The sequence below is a fragment of the Plasmodium relictum genome (genome assembly GCF_900005765.1).
Source record: "Plasmodium relictum strain SGS1 genome assembly, chromosome: 3".
NCBI classification, from domain to species: domain Eukaryota; phylum Apicomplexa; class Aconoidasida; order Haemosporida; family Plasmodiidae; genus Plasmodium; species Plasmodium relictum.
In genome coordinates, this window is record NC_041681.1 from 532,894 (window position 1) to 560,557 (window position 27,664).

At 15.9% G+C, this 27,664-nt stretch overlaps 7 protein-coding genes across 7 annotated transcripts; 4 read left to right on the plus strand and 3 right to left on the minus strand.

The window, feature by feature from the left end:
- Window positions 1-2,116: 2,116 nt before the first annotated feature.
- On the plus strand, window positions 2,117-7,000 carry PRELSG_0312600 (Rab GTPase activator and protein kinase, putative; the record flags this gene model as incomplete). The annotated part of the gene is made up of 1 exon (XM_028680119.1): window positions 2,117-7,000. The coding sequence occupies one exon, from the start codon at window positions 2,117-2,119 to the stop codon at window positions 6,998-7,000; it is 4,884 nt and encodes a 1,627-aa protein (XP_028531647.1).
- Window positions 7,001-8,639: 1,639 nt separating this feature from the next.
- Window positions 8,640-12,172, minus strand: PRELSG_0312700 (conserved Plasmodium protein, unknown function; the record flags this gene model as incomplete). Its single annotated transcript, XM_028680120.1, has 2 exons — window positions 8,640-9,952; window positions 10,321-12,172. 2 exons carry the CDS (start codon window positions 12,170-12,172, stop codon window positions 8,640-8,642), a joined length of 3,165 nt encoding a protein of 1,054 aa, XP_028531648.1.
- Window positions 12,173-14,326: 2,154 nt separating this feature from the next.
- TAP42 (type 2A phosphatase-associated protein 42, putative) lies at window positions 14,327-15,448 on the minus strand (the record flags this gene model as incomplete). Its single annotated transcript, XM_028680121.1, has 1 exon — window positions 14,327-15,448. One exon carries the CDS (start codon window positions 15,446-15,448, stop codon window positions 14,327-14,329), a length of 1,122 nt encoding a protein of 373 aa, XP_028531649.1.
- A 1,399-nt stretch (window positions 15,449-16,847) lies between these two features.
- Window positions 16,848-17,990, plus strand: PRELSG_0312900 (3-demethylubiquinone-9 3-methyltransferase, putative; the record flags this gene model as incomplete). The annotated part of the gene is made up of 2 exons (XM_028680122.1): window positions 16,848-17,642; window positions 17,796-17,990. 2 exons carry the CDS (start codon window positions 16,848-16,850, stop codon window positions 17,988-17,990), a joined length of 990 nt encoding a protein of 329 aa, XP_028531650.1.
- A 728-nt stretch (window positions 17,991-18,718) lies between these two features.
- Window positions 18,719-19,250, plus strand: PAM18 (mitochondrial import inner membrane translocase subunit TIM14, putative; the record flags this gene model as incomplete). Its single annotated transcript, XM_028680123.1, has 2 exons — window positions 18,719-19,007; window positions 19,195-19,250. 2 exons carry the CDS (start codon window positions 18,719-18,721, stop codon window positions 19,248-19,250), a joined length of 345 nt encoding a protein of 114 aa, XP_028531651.1.
- Window positions 19,251-19,874: 624 nt separating this feature from the next.
- On the plus strand, window positions 19,875-21,128 carry PRELSG_0313100 (conserved Plasmodium protein, unknown function; the record flags this gene model as incomplete). The annotated part of the gene is made up of 4 exons (XM_028680124.1): window positions 19,875-20,251; window positions 20,363-20,636; window positions 20,732-20,971; window positions 21,063-21,128. The coding sequence occupies 4 exons, from the start codon at window positions 19,875-19,877 to the stop codon at window positions 21,126-21,128; spliced, it is 957 nt and encodes a 318-aa protein (XP_028531652.1).
- Window positions 21,129-21,505: 377 nt separating this feature from the next.
- PRELSG_0313200 (protein kinase, putative) lies at window positions 21,506-27,175 on the minus strand (the record flags this gene model as incomplete). The annotated part of the gene is made up of 5 exons (XM_028680125.1): window positions 21,506-21,580; window positions 21,672-21,755; window positions 21,871-21,962; window positions 22,053-22,208; window positions 22,348-27,175. The coding sequence occupies 5 exons, from the start codon at window positions 27,173-27,175 to the stop codon at window positions 21,506-21,508; spliced, it is 5,235 nt and encodes a 1,744-aa protein (XP_028531653.1).
- Window positions 27,176-27,664: the final 489 nt, after the last annotated feature.

A 27,664-nucleotide genomic window follows, 5' to 3' on the forward strand; every position in this document is an offset into this window, starting at 1 on the left:
TAAATTTTTTTTTTTACCTCATCATTTAAATGTTCCATTATTAAAAAAAAAAAAAATACTTATTTTTTCTTTTTTTTTTTTCTTTTTCAATAAATTTTTCTCTGAAAAAAAAAATTATACTAACCTATTACTAACTAAGAACATTGTTTTTTTTTTTTTTTAATAAAAAAAAAAATATATCAAATCAAGAATCATAAATTTTTTTTTTAAATATCAATGAAAAAAAAAAAAAAAAATAATAAAATTAATAAAAAAAGTAAAAGAAATAATTTAATTCTATGAAAAACGTAAATAAATGTTTTATATTAATTATATAACATTTATTAAGTGTAGTAATAAATATAAATTTTATATTATATCAAAATTAAAGAAAAATAGCTGTTTTTTTTTATATTACATAGAATTTATGATTTTATTCTCTAAAATTAAAAATAACTCTTTTTCTTCTGTTTTAAAATTAAAAATAAAATAGGAAAAAACAATAAAAAAAAATCTTAAATTATATTTTAATTAAAAAAAAAAAAAAAAAAAAAAAATCAATTATTTTTATTTTCTTAATTTTTGTAAATATCAGATTGTAACGATTTTTTTTTTTTTTTTTTTATATGTATGTTAACTAAATATTCAATTAAAAAAAGATGCAATTTTATGTAAAATAGCTTAATATATATATATATGTTAATAACTATAAAGAGGAATTAAAAAATTACTATATAAAAAATATATTTTTATAAAATTAAATAGAATGAATTTTAAATTTTAAATAAAAAATAATTCTAAAATCTTAAAATTTTCTTTTAAAAAAAAGAAATTAAGTAAAATGTGCAATACGTAACATATATATTTTTTTTTTTTTTACAAAAAGGAAATTTTGTGAAGAATATAATAATAAAGTATTTTTAATAAAAAATGATATTTTTATTAAAATGAAATGATATAAAAAAGGAAAAAAAAAAAAAAGTTATGGTATACTATAAAGTTTATAAGAAAAATGAATATTACTAGTAAAGTAGGTTAAATAGAATATGCATTTTTATTATTTAAAAAAAAAGAGAATATTTTTAATATTTTCAAAAAAAACAATTATATATAAATACCCTAGAAAAAAAAAAAAAATTAAAAAAAAAATTATAGGATAAAGTATCAAATTGTTAACAGTAAAACAATAATGTATTTCTGTGAAATAGAACAGCAGTGTAATGAATAATTAGCATAATTATTATTCTTTTTTTTTTTTTTTTTTTATCATATTTTTAATTACTTTGGTTTTCTTTTTGATTTCTTAGATATTTTTTTTATTTAGGTTTGTATTAAATCATATATATATATATATATATATATATATATATATATTATCAATAAATTATAATTTACTTTTTAATTCAATCTTACTATTCTATCTGTTCTATTCTAATTTTTAATATTATTTATTTTGCCTTTTTTTTATTATTTTTTTTAGGTTACTAGTAATGTGTTGAAATAGATATAAACTTTTAATACAGTTAAATTATTAAGTTTATACTTTAAGTAAAAAATTTAGATACTTTAGAAGTTTTTTTTCTTTTTTTGTATTTACAATATTATATATTGTGGAATGTTAAAAAAGAGAAAAAAAAAAAAAATTAAATTAAAATAAAAAAAGATAAATTTTCTTTATAAATTTTAAATAAGAAATATGAATATAATAAAAAAATATTTAATTAAAGATAGGATTTAATAAGTTTTATAATTTTTTTTTTAATATATATATATATATATATTTTAATTATCAAGTTTTTAAATTATAAAATTTTTATGCATATTTAACAAAAGCAGAGGTAAAAGAGACAACTATTGCGCAATGTAGTATATAAAAAAATTTATATTGATAAAGAAAATTATTATATTTATTAAAAATATAAGTGGGTATTTTAACAGAATTATATTTGTTTACATATAAAGTATTAGAAGTATTATAAAAAAAAAAATATTTGTTTTTTAAATAGTATATGTTTGATAAAGATGTTAAATAAATGATAAATCTCTTTAAAATATAATACAAAGTAGTAGAAATAATACACATTATAAAAAATTATGTTGATAAATTATATATTATAAAAATAAAAAAATAGAAATTATGTATTTTGAATATTGCAAATCATCAGAATTTCTTCTTGGTATTCAAATTTATTCTTTAAATGAAAATGAGGAATCAATTAAAAAAAAATTTTCATATGACAAAGTTAATGAAAAGTATTGTTTTGAAAATAAATATAATTTAATAGCCGGGAAATTTGAAAAAATAAAAAGTTTAAATCATCCAAATATATGTAGATATTTAAATTTAAGAAGAAAGAAAAATAATTATACAATTTTTTCTGAGTATTATTCTTTATCATTATATGATATATTACATGAAGAAAAAATTAATTATGCAAATTTTAAGTGCTTAAAAAAATTATCAAAAAATAACAATATTAAATATTCAAATATTACTAATTATAAGATTATTGATTCAAAAGTTTTAAATAAAATTATTTATGAAGTATTAAGTGCTGTTCAGTATTTACATGAAAAAAAAATAAAATTTTTAAATTTAACAACAAATAATATTTTAATTACACCTAAAGGAAAAGTTAAATTGCATAGTTATTGCATATCTTATTTATTCAATAATCATGTTTATTCTAATGAAGAAAACGACTTTTTTAAGAATAAATTAATTAATGAAATTATATCTTCTGAAAAATATAAAAATAAATTAATCACTCGCAACATAAATGATTACCAATTAGTAGATTATGTAAAGAAAAGTAATGAGTGTAACAAAAATAAAAAGAAAAATAAAAGTAAAGATAATTATTTATTCATTGAAAATTATTTTAATTATTTTGATTTTACGCAGGATATAGTATATTATCTTCCGTTTTTTATATTTTTAAACTTACTTAAAAATGAAAAAATCAATTTGAAATATGATGTGTATAAGCATATTGATATATTCAGCATAGGTATTATAATACTTCAGATAATTAATGGAATATTAAATTTTGGTTTTATAATAGAAAATTTTTCTTATTTTATTAATTTGAAAAAAATAAATAGTTTAAAAGTATCTAAAAAAAAAAAAAAGAAAAAAAAAATTTGTTTTAGCGACTCAATTTTATACATTAAAAAGAGGAGAAACAAAGAAAACATTACGAAAAATAACAAAAAAAAAGATTCAGGAAAACAAATAATAAAATATTTTCATTATTTTTATATTAGTAATAGTAATATAGAAGAAAAGAAAATAAATGATTGTAAAAATGACAACATTTATGAATTTAATTCTAAAAATGGTTATAATAAAAATTGTAAGGATAAAAAAATGAAGAAAATATATGAAATTGTTCAAATTTTAAAAAAAATTATAGAAAAAAAAAAAAATACTACAAATAATTTTTTAAAAAAAACAGAATTAGAACATAAAGAAAGAAGTGAAAGGAAAGAAAAGCAAATGTTTTTTTTTAAAAATTTAGAAAAAAAGGATATTTTAAACAAAATTCAAAATATTTTTATAATTATTTTGTACATAAAAATTTATTTTATTTATATTTATAATCAAAAAAGAAAAAAGAATAGAAATGAAATAAGTCTAATAAATATTAATATTTATAATACTTTTGAAAAATTATGTAAAGAAAATTTTAAAAATACAAAAAATAACCATATAAATATTAGTTATAAAATAATTAAAAATATTGTTGAGAATTTAATAAATTATAAAATTAATATAAATTTTATAAAAATAATTGAGAGAATGTATTCAGAATTTTTTAATATCGATTTAATAAAAAATAGTTTAAAAAAAATATTTTCACCTGAAGAGAGTAATGAAAAAGTTTTTTTCTTAAATTTTTTATATCAATGTCTATTATTAAATTTTTCTAAAAGTAATGTATGTTCCTTATTATCTCATTACTATTTTTTCTATAATGACTATATTGTTAAAAAAAATAACTGTTATTCAAAAAGTAATAATAATAGTTATTTAATCACTAATGAATTAAAACTATTACATGATAATAATATAAATAATATGAAAGAAAAATATAATAAAAGTATAAATTCAGTAAAATTAAAGGAAAAAAAATATTATAAATATGATTATTACAATCCTTACATGATCGATTATATTTTAAGTGTTAAAAACTATAGTGAATTAAAAAATAAATATTATATTAATAAAAAAAATATATATTACTGGCATAATTTATTATATAATATTAATTATGATGAAGAATTAATGAAATATAATTTTTTTCTCAGGTCATGTAATATACTAAAAATTCCATATTTAATTTATAAAAGGAAACAAAAATTTTACAATTTGCCTCTTTTTTCTTTTTATAAATTAAATTTAATAAATAAATATTATGATTTATGTTATATTTATGAACATTTAGTGAAAGAAAAAGAGAAACTTAAAAGAATAAAATTTGAAAAAGAAGATATTAATATGCGCAAACATATAAAGTATAATAAAATGTTATATGAAAAACATATAAGTACATATAAATTAAAAAAAAAAAGACATAATAACATAAAAACAGTAATTAATCAAATTATAACGAAGCCTAATAGTAAATTTAAAAAAAATAGAAATAAAAATGAAATAAAAGAGAAAAGAAATAATGAAGAAATATCTTGTGAACCAGTAGAGAAAGACATAGAAATTAGTACTTTATGTGATGAAATTCCAATTTCCAGTAATAATAAAAATGAAAAAACTATTCATTTTAATTTTTTTAATATATCATGTAATATAAAAAACTCTTGTTTACTATTCAAAGATTATAATATAAGCACAGTTGGCATATATCTTAGAGAATTTTACGATATAATAAAAGACGCATATTTATTTATATCCAATAATAAAAAATTATCGTGTAAATGCGTTTATAAAAAAAATTTTTTTTTTATCTATCAATATAATCTATATTTAAAATTTGAAGAATTCTTAAAATATTGTCCTCTGAATAATTTGAAATTATATCAAAATATTAATAATGAATTCCCTATATGCTTAAGAAATATTATGTATCTGATTTTACTCGATTATAATTACAAAATCCTATTAAAGAAATCTTTAGAAAAAAAGGAAAATATAAAAATTTTGATTAATTTAATATATAAAAATAAAATTGTAAAAATGGATTTATCTTATAAAAATGTTTATTCAAATATTAATGATTCCCAGGATAAATTATTAAATATAAGAAGTGAAATTAAAAGTAATGATCATATAAATAATTTAGATACAAATGAAAGAATTAATTGCATAAATGATTTAGATAAAAGTAAAAAATATGTAAATAAGATATGTACGAATAAAAATGTAAGTAATTATTTCAAAAATTTAAAAAAAAAATTGAAGTGTAATAATGATTTAGTTGGAAGCATAAAATTTCAAAATAAAATATATGATTTGTTATTGCTTATAAAATTTAAATTAGATGTAGAAAATAAATATTTAATGTATTTATTAATACCTATAGCATTATTATATTATGATAATATATATTTAGCTTATAAATGTATTAAAAAAATCATAAAAAAATATTTATTAGAATTATATAAAAATAAATATTATTTTAATGAATATTTTTACATTTTCAACAGTCTTTTAAATTATTATATTCCTGAATTATCTATTTTTTTTTTTAAAAATAATATAAATATAACTAATCTGATACGTAGTTGGGCATGCTCGTTATTTTGTAATTATTTTGATTTAGAGAATATTTATCTGTTGTTAGATAAAATTCTTACATTACCACATTCATATATATATTTTGTTTGCATAAGTATTTTACTATATTTAAAAAAATTTCTTATGAAAACTTGTAATGATTTTTACAAAAAAATTTTTTCTTTATCTAATATAGTTGACTTAAATTTTGTTTTAAATAATTCAATAGAGTTATTTAACAAATCTCATGTGTTGTATACTGCTTTTCCTTCTTGTATTGAATTTCACGAGGTAACTTTTGATAATAAGCTTATTAAAAAATATAATAGTATTAATTATTTATCTTATTTAGTTAAGCAAAAGCATTGGTTTCATTATTACGTACATAAAGATACTTTTAAAATTTATAAGAAAATAAATAAAAAAAAAAATGAAAATGTTAAAAATGTAAGAGACTTTTACAACGGAGAAAATTTAATTATTGAAAATGAATTATTAATTAAGGAAGATAATAATTTAATAAATAAGGAGTTTAATACTTTAAGTAGTAATGTTGAAGAAAATAAAAGTCTAAATAGCAAAAATTTAAGCACAATGAATGCTAATTTTATGAATATGAAAAGAAAATCAAATTTTTTTAAATTAAAAGGTGAATATATTGAAAACGAAGACATTAAAAGCAGTACCACAATTATGTGTGATGATAAATGCATATTAAAGCATAATAATAAAAAATCTTTAAAATTAAAATATTATGAATATTTTTTAAAATATTATAAAAAGAACAAAAAAAATAATTTAAATGAATTTATCTGTTATGAAAAAAACAAATCAAAAAATTCTATACAAAAAAAAAAAAGGAATACAAGCAATATATATTATGACTTGAAAAATAAAAAAAAATTTAAATATATTGATGCTATTAAAATAAGTCGTTTTCCTATTTTACCATTTTTTTATGCAAACTATTTATTAAATGAATTACCTTTTGATAATTTTATTTTTGTTGATATGCGTTTACCAGATTGTTTTAATAAGAAACGTTTCAAATATTCTATACATGCTAATACATTTTTAATTAATTTTAAAAAAGGACTCTATAATAATTATATTGATGATTTTAATATAAATATTGATTTAAAGACTATTGTTTTAATATTTCATGATTCTATTTTTGATTTCGATTCTATTTATAATTTTCTTAATTTAAAAATAAAATTTATTACAATTTTGTACGGGGGTTTTGAGTATGCTTTAAATATATTACCATCAAATTATTTTACTTGATGAGTATATGAAAAAAAAAGGAAAAAATAATTTTTTCTTTATCTGCTATTGTGTAATAAATACAAAATATACAATTATTTTAAATTGTATAAATTTTTTCTTTTTCATTCACTATTTTTTTCTTTTCCTTTGTTATTTCCATGTCATTTATGATTTATCTAATAATGCATACTTTATATTATATATTTCAATTATTTGCACTTTGTTTATTATTATTTTTTTTTTTTAAATATATTTAAGTAAATTTTACTGTTTACAATATATTTACAATTACCTTTTTTTTTTTTTTTTTTTTTGTTACATCTTTATGCTTTATTTTTCCGATTTTTTCAGTTTTTTTTATTTTTCTTAGTTAAATAAACTGTATATATTCCTTAATAATATTATTGTTTAAAAACACATATTTATCATAATATTTTTTTTTATTCTGAAAAATATTTAATAGAATAATTATTGATATAAATCTTATTAATGATAATATGCCTATTTGAGAAATATCTTTATTAAAATATTATTTTCATTGATGTTAATTTCTCTTTATTCGTATAAAAATTCAAAATATATAATATATATATATGTTTATGTAAATAAGATATTCTATTTTAAATTTCTTAATATGAGATATAAGTTTAATTAATCCTTTTGAATATTTAGTCTTCATCTCCACATAAATAATAAAAAAAAAAGAAAAAAAATCATAGTAGATCATTTCAATTTAAATACAAAAGTATTCTTTTTGTATTTTTTTTCTAATTCATTATTACTTTTCTTAGCAAAAAAAAAAAAAAAAAAAAAAAAAATTAAAATATATGGAAATAAAATTTGAACAGTTACCATTTTCAAGATAACAAAAAAGTGCAAATTCAAATAAAAATATACAAATAAAATCCATTTTTATATGCCATTAAACATCCAATTACATTAAATAAATTTTTCTGATAAATATTCCCTATATCCTTTTGTTATAATCTAATATTATTTCTTTTTTTTTTCTTCTTATTTAATATTATAATACATTATGTGCAATTTCTCAATAATTTCTTAAAACTCGTATGTATATATATATATATATATATATATATTATATTTTCAAAGAACACATAATTTTTTTTCTTTTCTTTTCTTTTTTTTTTTTTTGCCGTCTATAGGATAAATTTAAAAAGTAAAAAATAAAAAAATAAATTATAATTCGATTTCTTTGGTTTAATAAATTATGTGATATAATCTTTAGAAAATTAGAACTTCAGTTTAATCCTTTAATACATATAAATGAATTAGAATAGTTAAAAAAATAAAGATGAAATAAAATATTGTAAAAAAATCAAAGAAAACATTTTATGAAAATAAAACTTATAATAATTATTCTAATTAAAAGAAATTATTTGAATCCTTCATAAATTTTATTTTCATTTTCTTATTCATATATTTTCTATTTCCTCATTTAAATATTTCTTTGAAATATATGCATACTTTATATATGCACATATTTTTTTTTTTCTTTTATTATTATTATTAAAAGTATTCCTCAATAAAGTTTCATAATAATGATTTATTTACTAATTCCTTATATTCACAGAATTTAATTTTCTTCAACTTTTTTTTTTAAAAAATTTTCATAATGAATTATCTTTATTAAATATTACTTGGTTAAGTTTTTTTTTATTAATTTTTCTTTTAATTTTGACATTTTTTTTTCCCAATTTTCTTTATCATTTAATTTAATTTTATCAGAATAATATTTTCTTGAATGCATATCACTCGAATTATAAACATATCTGTCTTTATCTGAATATTCATAATGAACTTTCTCATCATAATTTTTTTTTGATACATAATTATTATTATTTTCATTTATGTATAATCTTTTTTTATTTATATTAGATTCAACTCCATTACATTTCTTTTTTAAAAAATCTAACGAAGAATAAGTACTTTTTATATTTTTCTTTTCTAAATTTTTAGATAAGTTTTTATCGTTTTCTCTTTCTCTAATCCTGTCTCTATCTTTCCTATCATCTCTGTCATTTCCTATATCCCTTTCTTTTATTTTTTCTTTTTGTACTTCTCTTTCTCTCTCCCTTTCTCTATCTTTTTCTTTTTGAATCCTTTTTTCTCTTTCTCTTTCTCTTTCTTTTTCTCTTTCTCTTTCCTTATCTCTTTCCTTTTCTTTTTCTCTTTCTCTTTCCCTTTCCCTTTCTTTTTCTTTTTCTTTTTCTCTTTCCTTTTCTCTTTCTTTTTCTCTTTCTTTTTCTTTTTCTCTTTCCTTTTCTCTTTCTCTTTCTCTTTCTCTTTCCTTTTCTCTTTCTCTTTCTCTTTCCTTTTCTCTTTCTCTTTCCCTTTCTCTTTCTTTTTCTCTTTCTCTTTCCTTATCCCTTTTTTTTTCTTTATATCTTTTTTTACCTTTTTCAATTTCTACTTCCCTTTCCCTTTTTTTATCTTTTTCTGCTTCTAGCTTATTTTCTCTCTCTCTCTCTCTATCTTTTTCTTTTTCATTAGGAAAAATATCATTATTCTGAATGTACTTTCTTAGAGTATTTTGCGTATAATTATTCTTTGTTTTGTCAATACCTTCTGTTAATCTTAATTTATTGTTAGTAGTCATTTCATCATTTAAATAGCAAGATTCTATTTTATCTTGGGAATTTTTTTTATCTTTCTCATTTATTATTTTTTCTTTGTTATAACTTTTTGAATACTTTTTTCTGTATGAGCGATCACTTTTTATACTTCTTTTCTCATAATCCCCTGAATTATTTTTATAATTACATCTGTTCACATTTTCTATTTCACTATCACAAGAATGTTTATCTCTTTTTTTTTGATTGTTAGAAGAATCATAATTATTACGTGAACTAAAACTATTTATTTCTTTTTTCTTTAAATGCATTTCTTGATTTTTTTTGTTAGATTGTGTACAAGATGATTCACCTCTTTTAACATCACATTCGAAAACTAAAAAAAAAAGAAAAAAAAAAATTTTAAATAAATTTATAATTAGAAATATGTTTATTGTATAATAATATGAAAGAATTATTTTGAATACACAAAAATATTATAACATCATAATGATTTTCAAAAATATATATATATATATAATATTTAATATAAGAACCATATAAACATTTTTATTTTAAAGCAGTGATACGCTTTTCTTAATTTAAATAAAAAATATAAATCATTCATTTTTATTTGCCTATAACTTTAGCTTATATTTTTTATTATTATTTTTTTTTTTTTTGTTTATTTTTTTTTTATTTTATTTATTCATTATATCTTATATTATTTATTAATTTACTTAATTATTTTATTTTTTTTGTTACCTTTTTCAGTATCATTTCTGGATACTAAAGTAGGATACTTAATATTTTTTTTTTCATATTCATTTGAATTTTTGTGATTATTGTTTTTTTTATTATCATTTTCCGAATATGAATTATATGAACGATCTAATTTATTATTGCATTTATCATTTTTATCAGTACTGTTATATGTATTAATATTTTTTTTTTTTGAATAATATTCATTATTATATTCATTATTCATTTTTCTTTTAGCAGATGATTTATTGTTATCATCATAATTGTCCGATATATTATTATTTTTATAATCATTTTTAATAATATTCTCACTATTTGCAATTCTATATGATTTATTATTATTATTATTCTTATATGAATTTTCACAACTATTATTATGATTTTTTGTTTTTTTTAAAGGAGATGACAAATTATTATTATAAATTCTTTTGTTCTTTTCATTTGATATTTTTGTTTCTTCTTTTGTTGTAGATTCTTTTATTATTTTATTTGAATTTTCTAAATTAAATTTATTATTACTTTCTTTATGATTTTTATTTTTTTGGGAATAATAATCCTCTTTATCTTTTTTATTTTCTTCTACGATTTTATTTACTATTTTATCATTTTCACAGGATCTATCACAATGATTATTATTTGATTTAATAACGGATTCTTCTAAATTTATTGAATTATATTGTTTTTCTTTATTATTATTAATATCAGTATTATTATTATTATTATTATTAATATCAGTATTATTATTATTATTAATATCAGTATTATTATTATTATTAATATCAGTATTATTATTATTATTGTTATTATTATTATTACTATAATTATTATTACTATTATTATTAATAATATCAGTATTATTATTATTATTATTATCATTAATATTATTATTATTAATATCAATATTATTATTATTACTATAATTATTTTCATCTAAATTTTTTGATGTTTCATTTAAATCGTTTTTTTTTTTTTTTGTATTGTTGACTTTATCATCAGAATATGATATATTTTCTTTATATGTTAGATTTAAATCATTTTTTTTAGAATTTTTATCACTATTAATATTATTACTCTCATTATTTTTATTAGTATCATATTCACTTATTTTTATTACCTTTTTGTTTTCACTTTCATTTTCATTTTCATTTTCATTTTTTGTTCCTCTTTCTTTTACTTCTTTTCCTTCATTTCTTTTATCTTTATCTGTTTCTTCTATTATAGTTTCCTTTAGTTTCTGTTTTAGTTTTATTATTTCCTTTTCATTTTCCTTTTTTTCTTCATCATTTTTATTTTCTTTACACTTAATTATTTTTTCTTTATCATTACTTTTGCTTCTTATTTCTTTATTTTCCTTATTATAACTTTCATTTTCCAAGAATTCACTTTTTTTAATATCTGATTCTTTTTTTAATGAATTGTTGATAACATCAATTTCTTTATTGCTATCTTGGTTGTTTTTTTTTTTTTTTTTTAAACTATTACTTTGCTCTAAATTTAAAAATTTTCTTATTCTCTGCTCCATATCAGAATCAAAATTCGATTCTTCAGAAGAATAGGAAATCTTCTTACCTAAACTTGATCTTGATTTAAAGGAAGATGAACTTGATGATCTATAGCTATCACCATTTTGTAAATTCTTATTACTTTTATTATTCTCTGAGCTTTTTTTTTGTTCTTCTTTTTTTAACTTTTTTGCATATCTATTTTGTACTTTAATAGTCCATTCTCTTAAATTTACGAAACAACTTTCTTTTTTCTTTTTTCTTTTTTTATTATTATCATAATTTAATGAATTCTCATTATTTAAAAAATCTCTATTTAATATTTCACTTTTTACTTCTTTTATATCCATCATAGTTTAATAAGTATTAGTCATTTAAACAAGATATTGCTAGGAATGTTAATAAAGAAATAAAAAATAAAATGCATATATATATAAGAAAAAAGTTACTGAACAAAAATATACACTAGTTATAAAATTAACAAAAATTAAAGTTAATATTTAGTGATAACTACAATAATTGTTCAATCATTTTATTTTTAAAACTAAATTTTAAAAAGATCACCATGTTTCTTAGGTATATAAAATATTATATGTTTAATTAAAAGATATGATATGCAATTTGAAAAAAGAAGAATAAAAAAAAAAAAAAAAAATAAAATAAAATAAAATAAAATAAATAAATAAAATATAATAAAAACAAAAGAAAAAATACATAAATGTAATGAATATATATAAAATTTAATAGCATCTAATTTTTTTATAAATTATATTATTTATAATAGATTACAGAGAATGAATTTTTTAATATTTATCAGGTACAGTGAACATAGAGTTTATTTCAAAAAATTTTAAATGTAAAATATTTGAAATATTACTAAAATATTTTTTCTATTATTCATTTCCTATAGAATACTAATAAAATTGTCTAACATAAACAATATATATAGAAAAATACATAATTTTTATTTTCCTTTTTTATTTTTTCGTAGCCATTTTAATTTTTAATAAAATTTTCTATAAGAATGGAAGAAGATAAAAAAAAAAAAAAATTAAGCATTAAACATTCTTATTTTATTTATATCTTCTTTTTAGTTATGTATTCATTTATCTACCTTTTTCTTTTTTAACTTAATGCTACAAACTATTTATAAGTTTAATATTGTATTGTAATTTTTTTTTCATAAAAAGTTTATTAATTATAATTAAAATGAAAAAAAAAAAAATGAACAAAAAATTAAAGTTATATATTCAATAATAGTAAAATTTTTAAAAATAAAAAAAAAAAAAAACAAATGACTTTTAACAATAATTTCAATATATTTATATTTTCATTAAAATAAAGTATTCAAGTTTAAAATTTTTTTTTTCTTTTACAGGTATTTATTATAAATAAATGTTTGTATATATAATATAAAAATATGAAGTCTTGTTAAAGATAATAAGAATATATTTTTAAGCAATCATTAAAATAATATAAATTGACAGTAAACAAAAATAATAAAATAATTAAAAAAAAAAAAAGAAAAAAAAATTAAATTTATGTATAATTTTTTTTATATTTCTACTAATGTTAACTATTAAAGTCTTTATTAAAAAAAAAAAAAAAAAAAAAAGAATAAAATAAAATATAAAAAAGGAGAAAATATTGTGAACAAGAGTATTAAAATAAAATACAATAAAAGAAGGAAATAAAAAAAAAAAAAAAAGAAAAAAGAAAAAAGAAAAAAGAAAAAAGAAAAAAGAAAGTGAAAATAGCTTTAAAACATTTTGATAAAAAAATTATTCCACTATAAATATAATGAATATCATATTAATGTATTATATAAATATATATATTTTTTTTGTTTTACTATGTGTTTCATTTTTTATCTTGAGTTATATTTTTGTTTCACATTTTTATGATACTTTTTGCTTTATATCATTTTTAAAATAAATTAAATTTATTTTTTTAATATCTTTGTTTTAATTGTAAATTTTTTCTTAGGAAAAACAAAAAATAAGTTTATCAAAATATGAAAAACATTTATATGTAATTTCTAAAACATTGAAAAACGTTTTTTTTTAAAAATACAAATAAATAATTTAGTTTTATATTTTATATATAAAAGCATGCATAAAATATTCACAAACAAAAAAAAAAAAAAAAAATTGTACTTGTGTTCATGAATATGTTAAAAAAAAAAAAAAGTCAGAAAAATTTATAAAGCTTTATTAAAATTTTTACCTTTAAAAAATTTTTTTTTTTTTTTTTTTGCTATTTTATATTGGTAACCCGTTTTTTTCATCTTTTATTTTCACAATTTTACTTTCTTCTTATTCTTAAATCTTTTATCAATTCTTTTTTTTTTTTTTTTTAATTTGTAATTTTATTTAATTCTTGAATCTAAATTTCTTTTTTCTTTTTTTTATGTTTTACCATTTATTTTGTTTATTCCCCAAGTTAATTTAATTAATGTGTTAGATTACTATTTATATAAAATATTTATTTATATATTTATTTATAATTTAGGCGATATTTCTATTTTTATTACCTATACCTTTTTGGTGCAAATCTTTCCAATCATCCCATTCTTTATCAAAAATTTCTTTTTCTCTTTCTTTTTTTGAACATTCTTTATAATAGTCATCATTTTTATCATTTTTTAAATCTTGACTTTCATCATTTTCATTTTCATCAATTTTTTGATTTTTATCATTAGTACCTTCTAAAGAATATTCCATTTCAATTTTTGCGCACTTATCTAATGAAATAGTTGGTAAGTTATGAGAAGGTTTGAAAACTAAATCTTTATAATAGTTTCTAATTTGAGTAACATCAGATAATTGCATTTTTTTTTTAATACTAAAAAACCAAGGCTTTCTTACTTGATTTTTTTTTACATCAGAATTTTTGTCATTTTCGTTTTTTTCTTTTTCATTATTTCTTATTTCCAAAAACTGTAGTTCAGTATCTATTAAATCAATTATATTCAATGTTTGTATAAATTTACACTTTATGAGAGATATATACATTTCTCTGTTGTCGTCACAAGTATCATCAATATCATCACCTTTCTTATTTTTTAAATTATTTTTAAATATTTCCTCAAACATTTCTTGATATTTTTTTTCATCTTTTGTTCTTTTTATTTTTATATTTCTTCTATTCACTAAGTTTACATTATCGTCATCAAATAAATAATCATCCATTTTAATTATTTTATAAATATTTATCAAACTAATGTACTCATGAAAATATAATTTGGAATCTTTTAATCTTTCAAAACGTATGTTAATATTTATTGTTTCATAAGTTAAAAAACCCAATATAAATGGGATTAACAAAAATTTTAAATATTTCGTGTTTATGTCATCTAACTCTTCATTTTTAGAAAACATATCACATCTATTTATATATTTACCTAAATGCTTAAAAGCAAATATTAATTCATCAATTATTTCATCTTTATTACTTATGATTTCTTTCTTTTTTATTTTTACATTAGAATCTAATTTTAAAAATTCTACAAATTCTTTCTTATGAAAAATGGATTCATAACTATTAACACCTTTTGTATTTTTTACGATATAATCATCAAATAAAATATAAAAATAATCAAATAAAGATATTACTTCCTTTATTTCCATATTTGTTTTTAGTGTTTTATTTATCTAAATATTTATATAAATGTATACATGTATACTATACTATTTTATCTATTTATTTATTTATTTTTTTTTTTTTTGAAACTTTCTAAATTTCTGTTATCATATTTTTGTAATATTAAATAAATTAAAAATATAAAGTTATTAATACTTTTTTTTTTTTTTTTTTCTTATTTTTTTTTGTCGTTTTATTCTATCTTTTCTTTAAATTAACATAAGCATAAGAAGTATTAATAAGATACTATATTAATGTTCATGAAATTTTATCTTTTGTTTTTTAATTTTTGAAGAAACATACCTTATTATTATATACTACTTTTATAAAATTACGAAACAAAATAATAATAATGTTGCATGAAAACTTTTTAATTTAATTGAATGCAAATAATTATGTATTTTTTTTTAATACTTTAGAAAAAAATATAATAATAGAGAGAGAGAGGGAAAAAAAAAAAAAAACCTATCTAAATAAAAAAAATATGAACAAATAGAAAATAAGTTTAAAAGCGACGATATAAAAAAAAAGAAAAAAAAAAAAAAAAAAACGATAACATATTTTTAAAGTAAAATAAAAAAAACTAAAATTAGTTAAATTGAAATTATTAAAATAAAAATGAAATACAGTAAAAAAAATAAGATAAAATAAAATTAAATAGTATTAAATAAACCAAAATAATATTATATAAAATTAAATGAAATTAAAAAAATAAAATTAGAATACATGTGTCTTTTATATAAATAAATTTCCTACATTATTATAAATATATATATAGAAAAAAAAAGTAATATACTATTTTTTTTTATTTATAAGAAGATAAAGAAAATAAAAACGTTGTAAAATTTATTTTTAAAGAAAGTGTAAAATTTTATTTTATAAAAAAGTAACTTATTACAACTTTGAATATAAATATATAGGATATATTAGCTAGTATATATATTAATTATTTGTTACCATTATAAAAACTTAGCAAAAATAAAGTTGTTTAAATATCAATGTAGATTATAAAAATTATAAGTTGTTAATCATAAATTACTAAAATAAAGAAGGAAATTATGAAGTTATTATATTTCTTTATATATATAATTTTTTCTTTTTTTTTTTTTTTTTGTGTCAGAGAAATTTGCATTAAAAATAAAAAATAAAAATTATTTTTAATAATAAAGATAAGGTTTTTTATATAGTTAAAAATGTGCTTACAAATAGTAAATTTTTAATTACATTTCAAAAATTAATTCATTGAAATACTTTTTGAATAACTTATTATTTTATTTATTTTTTTTTTTTTTTTATGAAAATTTTTTATTATCTCCTATTGTGTATTTTTGTTAACTATTTATGTTCTTACTATTATTATTTTTTTATTTATATTAATAAAAAATTATGAAGAAAATATTAAATGAATATAAAAATAATGTAATTAAGTTTTCTCAAGTTAACAAAAAGTTTTACTCTGAAAAAATTGTTGACGAAAAAGAGAAACTTTTTTTTAATAACTTAAGTAATAAATGGTGGCATAAAAAAGAAAATGAAAACTTTTGTGATATTTTAGAAAAAGTAATAGGAAAAAATTTATATAGCTTACATGATTATAATAAATATAGATTTGACTTTATATTTAACAATTATGAATTTATATATTTTCAAAAGTTAAAAAAACAAAAAAAATTTAATAAAAAAATAAATATTCTAGACATAGGATGTGGGGCAGGTATATTATGTGAATACATGAAAAATAATATTTATTATTTTTTAATTAAAAATAATATCATATCTGAAACATACAATTCATCATTAGAAAAAGTAGAAGTAAATATTGATGGTATAGATATATCAAATAACTTAATTGATTTGGCAAAGAAAAGACAAGAAGAAAATGAAATAGAATATAATAAAATAGAAGAAAACAGTAATATAAATATTAATTTAAATTATACAAATTGTGATATAGTTCATTTAGTGAATTCAAATAAATTAAATGAAAAAAAATATGATATAATTATTTCTTCAGAAGTTATTGAGCATATACCTAATAATAAAAAAATATATTTCATAAAGTGTATATCTGAACTATCTAAACCTAATGCATTAGTTGTATTTACTTCTATTAATAAAAATTGTTTCTCTTATTTTTATACAATAATATTGGCCGAATATATAACAGGAATAATTAAAAAGGTATGTTATATCAAATAAATGATCATTATTCATGCCCTTATTTATTTATTTATTTTTTTTTTTTTTTTTGTATTTTATATTTATAAATAACTTTTTTTTTTTTTTTTTGTATTTTATAGCTATAAATAACTTTTTTTTTTTTTTTTTTTAAAGGGAACACATGATTATCAAAAATTTATTGATATAAAAGAGCTAAACAATATTTGTGAATATTTTAATTTAAATAATATAAACACAAAATATGTCATATATCTTCCTATTATTAGAAATTATTTTACAACTAAAAAATTGAAATTGTTATATCTTTCAGCTTTTATTTATAAAGAAAAAAAAGGAACTTTAACTTGAAATTAAAAAAAAAAAAAAAATATAGTTCCTATCTATAAATTTTTTACATAAATTCTTTTTTGGTAATTTTGTAAAAAAAATTTATAATCTTTCTTTTTAATATATATATATATATAAATTTTTTAGAAGTAAACAATTTTTATTGTATACGTTTAAAAAAAAATCCTTAAGTTTTTGTTTTTTTTTTAAATAAATTTTTTTAAAGCATATAATTTTTATTATAATTATGAAAAATCTTAAACTTACAAAAAAAAATTGTAAAAATTGTGATTGTTTCTTTTTCTAATTTATATTTAATATATGCTTTTTTGCAAAAGAATATAAAAAAAAAAAAATACTGTGTATAATATTTTTTTTTTTTTTTTTTTTTGTATTGATTTTCTCAGAGGTATTAAATAAAAATAAGTAAAAAAAAAAATTTTAAATAAAATTTTAAAATATTCTACAATTTTGAATAAGTTTTTTTCTATAAAGAGGAATATGTTTAATTTTTTTATTCTATGAAATTCTATAAGATACTTTTTTTTTTTTTTTTTTTTTTATATCAAGATTATCAATTATAAATTTTTATATATTTGAAAGATGGAATTAAAACAATTAAAATAAAAAGATAAAGTTAAACTTGAGAAAAAAATATATTATAATTATGTAAAAAGAAAATAAATAATATAGAAAGAATTTTTAAAATTGTTTCATATTAAATTTAAAAAAAAAGAAAAAGAAAAAAAATGTGGCCAGTTGTTATGTTATTATTTGGTGGTGGAGTTTTGTTTGCAAAAAAAGGAATAAATTATGTCAAAAATCAAAAAATAAATTTGAATAATAAAAAATTTTTTTTTCCTTCTAATTTTAATACAAACTTAAATATTTTTTTAAAAAATGATTTAAAAGGATTTGAAAGAAATATGTCAAAATCAGAAGCTTACAAAATTTTAAATATCAACCCAACAACAAATAAAGAAAAAATAAGAGAAGTTCATAAGCAATTAATGTTAAAAAATCATCCAGATAACGGAGGTAAAGAAAAGATTATTTAGAATTTCAAATACCTTTAATTATGATACTACTCTTTTTATTTTTATTAATGATTTTATAAAAATGTTGTGAAATTGAAAACATATCATTCTTTTTATATTTATTTATACTCATTTATATTTAATTTTATTTTATATTTTTTCACTTATCTTTTTTTTTAAATATCTAGGATCAACATATATAGCAGCAAAGGTTAATGAAGCTAAAGACGTTTTACTAAAATAGTTTAATATCTTACTCTTTTTTTTGAATATCTAGTTTTTCTGTGATAAGTTAAAGAAAAAAAAAGTAAATATATACACTTATGTGCATATTATTCTTAATTTGATTTCTAATTTTTTTATTTTTTTATTGTTTTTAATTTAAATTCCAGATTATCTAATATATTTTAAAATATATTAGTAAAATGTTCTCAAAAAAAACACGTATATAGACAGTATTGAAAAAATATATATATATAAGCTTTTTTAAATTTGTTATATAATTAAAAACAAAAAAAAATTAATTTTTTTTTTTTTTTTTTTGAAATAAGAAATAGTAGAAATTTTTTAAAATATGCTGCATTATTAAAAAAAAAAAAAATAAAAGAGCTGTTATATATTTCAGAAATGTTTGCAAATAAAAAGAAGAAAAAAAAAATATATATATATAACTATTTTAAGAAGCTAGAAATAAAAATATAAATATATATATAGATAGATGTTTTTCATCTAATTAGTTCTTTAGAATTTTTTATTTTTATTTTAATAATATTTTTTTATTTTTTTTTTCTCTCTTTTTTGTTAATAATTTTGAATATATTTTTTTATATTTTAATTTCTATCTTATAATGATAAATATAAAATAAATATGAAAGAAATTATAAGTAACAGTACTATACTAATAAATAAATTACATTCGAAAAATTTGAATGATGAAAATGTAGACACAGTTATAAATGATGAAAAAATAGTAAATGAAAACTTGAAAAAAGAAAATGAAAAAATTAAAGAGAATAATTTAAAAATACAAAGTAAATTATTAAGTTTTATTGAAGACAATAATTTTGTATACGAAAGTAATTCAATTGAAGATGAGAAAAAATATAAACAAGTCTTGACATCTGTTATTGAATATGTAGAAAAATTAAAAATAGTTGATAATCACATGAAGAATGAAACTTATCTTTTGCTTGAAGAATTTTTTAAGTGTATTAGAGAAGTAATAATTAAGCAAAACGATTTATGGTATTTCAAATTTCTTTTTTTTTTTTTTTTTAATATAGATCAAAATTTAACTTCATTTTAATTCTTTATTTCTACTGTTTTATTTTATCATTTTTATTTTTTTTTTTTAAGTTATTTAATAAAGGAAGATATGAACTATTTTAGAATATCAGGAAAAGAAGACATATTTAGAAAAAACTTGTTAACATTAAGAAAATTATATGAACATAATAGCATACTTAGGTCTCAGATTTCTTTATTTAACAAGTTTAAATTAAAAAATGAAAACTTAATTCATGCAGATTTTGAACAATTAGAATTAAAATATAAAAATTTAAAAAATAAAGAAAATAATTTAGGAAAAAAAATTGAAAACCTTAATAAAAAAATTAGGAAATCTACAGAAGTACAAATTATAGAAGAAAAAAAAAAAAAAAAATTAAAAATAGATAAAATGCATATATTTAACTATTATTAATAATTTTTCTTTTTTTTTTAAAGAAAAAACTACACTATGATGAAAAGAACTTGTATTTAGAAAAATTATTGAATGAGAAAATTATGTTGTTAGAAGAATCGTATGATACTATTAAAAATAAAAAAACATTATTAAATGATTTAAAAAAAAAAAAAGAGGAATCAATTAAAAAATATAATGAAGCAGAAACAAATGTATTAACGAAAAATGTATTTGAAGGATTCCATGAAAAGAAACAATATTTCAATAAATTAAAAATAATGGTCAAAAAAAAAATGTACATTTATTACCTAAGATTTATATTTTAATATTCTACTTATATATATTATTACTATTTATATAACTTTTCGTTAGATGGAAGAATTGAAAAAAGAATATGAAAACTTAAGTAAAGGAGAAAGAAAAGAACAAACAATATAAGAAAATAAATTATAGTTGTATTGAATTTACATACATAAGTAAACTATGTGCTTATAAATAAAATTTATTATCTGAAATAAAAATAAAATTAATAAATATGATATATAGAAAAAAAGAAAATTTATAATAATATGAAACAAGTATAAAAAGTGCAAATAGAATATTGCAAAAAATTGTTTTTATTTCAAAATTATTTTAATTTATAAGTTATTCAAAAAATAGTTATACTTTTTATTTAGGAAAGGAAAAAAAAAATATATATATATATATATATATAGACATTAAAAACAAAAGAATTATAAAATACAAATAAATAGAAATTGAACAAAATTATATATATATATATATTTTTATATATATATATATATATTTTTTTTTTAAAAATTGAAATTTTTTTTGAACCATGGATGATTTTTAAGATCATTAAAACAATGTTTTCTTTTAGAACATAACTAAAAAAAAAAAAAAAAATAATAATAATAATAATAATTTAAACATACAAATATATAATGAAGAAATAAAAATTTTTTTTTTTTCTTTTACTTCAAAACAAAAATTTTTTAATTCAAAAGAAACAAAATGAGGAAAAAAAAAATTAGTATTGTGTACCTTTTCTACAATATCTTCCTAAGAAAAGAAGAAATTAACAAAATAAATTATAATAAAAAGAATTATATATATAATAATTAAAAATAAATAAATTTTCTATTTTAATATATATATATATGTTATATATTTTTACAAATTTATTTGAATAGTATGTATTATATTTGGTACACATTTCATATATTAAAACTGCTACACAAAAAAAATCAAATTCGTAATCTTTTTCAGCTATTAAAAAAAAAAAAAAAAAAAAGAAATATATATATATCACTAAAAAACTGAAAGAATCTTAAAAAAAAAAAAAAAAAATCCATTTACTTGCATCAATATTGGCGAAATCAAAATTAAATACTTTAATAATACCATGTTTATATATATCAAAATATTTATTTATATTTTTATTTTTTTCATTTAAGATTTGTATTAATTCTTCTTTAGTATTTTTTTGTAAAATAATTATATTTGAAAGTAGACCTACATAAAAATATATAAGAACAATAAGAAATATATAAATCTTGAAAAATTCATTTATATATAACTTTTTAAAAAATATCATATAATCCTCATTATTATTATAATATATATATGTATATGTGCGTATTTTTAATATTACCATGAAAAATTATAAAATTACTATGCATATATTCAAGTAAGTCGATTATTTGATAAGCGTAAGAAGCAATAATACTCTCTTCAAAAGGAGTTGAATAAGATTTTAGAATATTTCCATGAATATTTTCAAATAATAAATATAACTTATTTTTATCAGCTGTTTTTCCCTTATATGATAAAATATTTAAATGTCTTAATCTTTTATGAAATAAAATATTATTAGCAACAATATCATTGCCATTAGTAGTGTTTAAATAAAAAGAATCGATGACATTGATCAAAAAAGAATAATTTTCATTTTTTAATTTACATTTGTATAAAGTGGATAAACCAAAATGACATAAATAATTATCTGATAATACAAAATTATTGGTATCTATATTTAAATTGTCGTTATAATTAATTGTGTTTACACATAAAACATTATCATTATTCAAATTATTTAAATCATAATATTTATTTTGTAAATAGTCTATATTATTTTTTTTATCTGAATTATCACTTATTTTTTCTAATAACATAGAAATATTATTACTAAGAGATATATTTTTATCATTATTACTATTAATATAATTGCTTTTTATAATACCAAAATTTAAGTTATTATGATTTTTATTTATTACATTTTCTTCCTCTTTTTCAAGTTTTAGATTATTATTCAACTGGGAATTTAAAAAATTATTGTTATTTAAGAATGGATTATCAAATATAGTATTATTAACATTGTTATATTTATTTTTTATATTATTATAACTGAATTTACTTATTTGATTAATTTCATTTACAATATATGGCTCATAATAATTATTATTGAATTTACATATATCTTTTGAATTATATTCTTTTAATTCATTTGAATTTTTAAAATCATTTCTCAATAATAAGTCATTATTTTTATCTTTAAATAAACATGAAGATTCATTTAAAGCATTATTTTGCATATTTTTTTCTTTTAATGTTACTAAATTTTCCTTAAATAAATTATAATTTATACTTTTATTTTTCATTTTTTCACTAAAATTAAAATCATTTTTTTTATTCACATTGCTTATATTGTCGTTATTTGTGATATTATTTAAATTATTAAAATCATTAACATTAGCATTGCAAATATTTGTATCATCATTATTTAAGTTATAATTACGATTTCTATTAAAATGGTTAATATATGTATTAATGTTATTGGATTCATTCATTTTATTGAAATGAATATCAGTATTATCTATTTTATTTAATCCTTTATTATTTTCATATAATTTTAGTCTTGTTTGACTTATATTTAAGTTAGGCTTGTGAACGCTTTTAAAAGGTAATGGCGGTAGAATTTTATTAACTACTTGTTTATTAGTACTTAAATTATATGTATTATTTTGGTTAAATAGCTGCTTATTATCATTATAATTTAAATTGTTAGTATGCTCTTTTATGTTGGCTTTGTTTATACCGTTTATTAAATTAAAATATCTACTATGCTGATCATTTGAATTAAAAAATGTATTTTTAGCAGTACTAATGTTAATATCTTTTTCCATATTATCTAAAATATTTTCTTTAATAACATTATCAAATTTTATTAAGTTATTACTTGGATCCTCATTTTCATTTTTATTAAAATTGTTAAAAATATTTAAATTATTATTAAATAAATTTTTATTTTTAAATATATCATTTTTGTTGAGATCATAACTGAAAGTTGTTCTATTTTTATTTAATAACTCATCATTTTCTTTATTCAGAATTCTACTATATTTATGAAAAAAATTGTCATCTTTATTTAATATTTCTTCATTACCTTTCTTATTTATCATAAAATCATAATTGTTTAAATTATTAGGTATGTTTTTACTTACTTTTTCGTTCATGTTATTTAACGTACTTACTATTCTGTTATCCTTTTGTTCAATATTTTTAAAATTAGAAATATTAACATCGTTAATATTTTTGTTAATAATATTGTTAGCATCAAAATTATCGTCTTTATCAATTAGAGGATTAAAGTGATTTTTTAAATCAATATCTTTATCTTTTTTATTAAAATAAATTGTATTCATTTTTGTATCATTTGAATTAAATTCAAAATTACTTTTATTATAAAAAGTGTTATTAAAATTTTCATAAATTAAATTTTTATCTATATTACCCCTTAAATTATTTAAATTAGTATTCTTATTTTTCAAATTATCATTATCATAAGGAAATGAGCGCTTACTATTTAAAAAATTATTTCTTTCTATATAATTGAAAGGTTTTTTATAAATAGAATCATCATAATTTAAATTGTTTATTTTATTAAAATTAAAATTTTCCTTATCATATAGATTACGTGCGTCTTGTTTATTAAGAAATATTTTATCATCCTGATTAAACAACTTATTTTTGTTGTTGGCATTAAAAATGTTTTCATAATCGTTTATATTACTTCTTTTGTTATCATTATTATTTCTATCAAATATTTTATTCATTTCAATTAAATTATCATTTTTGCTTAAATAACTATTATTGTCTACATAATTTTCATTATTTTTCACACACGTTCTAAATATATTTATGTTATTATTTTTCGCATCATTATCAATAGGATCATTTTTATTCATATAATTAAAGTTTTTATCATTTTTTAAATTACCAAAATCATTAATTGGAAGGTATGAGTTCTTTGAAAATGAAGTTCTTCTGTTATTTATTCCTAAGTTACTTTGATTAAAATTTTTAAAAATGTTTTCATTTATATTATTATTATTTTTATCGTCATTTAATAAATTTAGTTTTTCATTATTAAAATTATCAAAAATATTCATATTATTTGATTTGTTATTTAAACTTTTATTATATTTGTTAATATTATTTATTAAATCATTGTTTAAATTGCTATTGAAATTAATATTGTTTAGTTTATCATTAAAAATATTATTACTAAATTTATTATCAAAATTATTATTCAAGTCATTATTTATTTTATCATTAAAATCATTATTAAATTTATCATTAAAAATTTTGTTAAATTTATCATTAAAATTATTACTTAAATTATCAATAGCATTGTTATTAACTTTATCATTTAAATCGTTAAAGGTTTTATTTTCAAATATACTATTGAAATTATGCTCATTAATATTTTTATTAAAGTGCAATTTATTATTAGTATAGTAATAATCGTGAATATTATAATCTTTAGTATTACTTTGATAATTTCCTAGATTACTATTTATTTTGTTTTTTAAATTATCATATATATTTAAATTATTTTTAAGAAAATCATAATTATTATCTTTATTTTTTAAATAATCGACATTACTATTTCTTATTTTTTTATTTGTATTATCAAAATTGAAATGATCAAAAATCTTATCTACACTATTAATATTATTAATATTAATATTATTATTATTATTATTAATATTGTTATTATCATTTAAAATAATTTCATTTTTAAATTTGTGTTTATTCATAATACTTGGTGTTTCATTTAGTTTATCAATTAAATTTATGTCTTCATATATATTATTTATTTGATTTTTATTATTTATACAATTTTTATTTAATATATCATTATAAATGTTACCTCCATTATAATCTACTAATGAACTACTATTTAAATTATAATTTTCATTAATCATACTATCATAAAGATCATCATTAAAACTAATATTGCATTTTTTATTTGTATTTGTTACTATTATATTTTTTAATAAACTAATTTTTTTTTCTCTTTTTTTTTCTTCTTCATCTTTTTGTTTATTTCTTAATGATGATATATTATGAGATAAAAATGTATTTTTATTTGTATTATTATCGCTATTTCTTAGAATATCATTCAATGCTTCATTATTTGCATAAATATAATTCGATTTTGTATTTTCTTCTGCGTTTTCTTTTGATATATATTTTTTTATAATATGATCTATATCATAGTTTTTTTCTTTCGTATTATTCAAAATATTATTATGTTTATTAGTTAAACTGCTATTTAAATTATTAAAATTGTGAGGATTATTTGCTAAATAATTATTGTTTATATCATGTAATTTATTTATATTATGACTAAAATTGTTATATAATGTACTTATATTATTATTTAAATTATTATGTATTTTGTTTGTAATATCATTACTTAAATCATGGTTATTATTAAAAGTTGTATTATTCTTATACATATAATTAAAGTTATCAAATTTCCTTTTATCTACATCAAAATTATCATTAGTACTTTTCACATTGTACTTATATGGGAACATAGAAAAATTGTTATTATTATTAGATTCATTCATGTTATTTTTATTTATGTAATTTAATTCTTTGTTTGCGTTGTAAGTTCTCGTATTACTATCGTTATAGTTATTCATGTTATTATTAATATTTTCTCCATTCAGCTTTTTATATTCATTATTTGTATAATCATATTTCATATTACTATAATTATGTAAATCATATATATTATTATTCTTATTTATATTATTATTGTAATTTTCTTCATCATCTAATACTTTAATATTATTCAAATTATAATTACTTCCTTTCACTTCATTTGGATTATAACTTAAATTTTTATATCTATTGCTATACATATCATTATTTAATTCATACAATCGATTTTTTTGTATCTTTGCACTTTTCTGGCCCATCTTTATAAAAATATCACTTTTATTTTTATTTACATAAGAATTATTATCAAATAAACTTTTTCTTTTGAGATGATATCTATTTAACTTTTCTATTTTACTATTGTTAAGAGTATTAATGATATTAAAATATTTATTATATGTATTATCTAAATTATTAATTTGATTATTCATATGTAGATACATATTTTCTGTATTATGAAAATGCATTTTTATTTTATTTTCCTTTTGATTTTTTTTTTTTTTTCATTGTTTTTAAATTTACAGTTATATTAAAAATGAAATATTTATATACATATCTATTACTAACACAGATTATATATATTTTTTGTAAATATAAAAATAATAAAAAAAAAAAATGGAAAAAAAGTTAAAGACAATTTTTTTTAAATATTTCATTCATTTTGAAAATATTTTCTTGTTTTATTTAATTTTTTTTTAATTTTTTTTTTTTTTTATGTATGTCACTAAAAAAAAATCATTATTAATTAAAATTTTTTCTTTTATATATTTATAAATGTATATTAGTATATATTGATATATTAATTGCTATAATTATTTAAAATTTTATTCTTTTTTTTTATCTTAAAGTATATTTAATGTCTTCATTTTACAATGCAAGATACACTATTGATACATACATTTCTGTAATTTATTTGACAAATTGAAATAATAATAAATAATATTTTAAATATATAT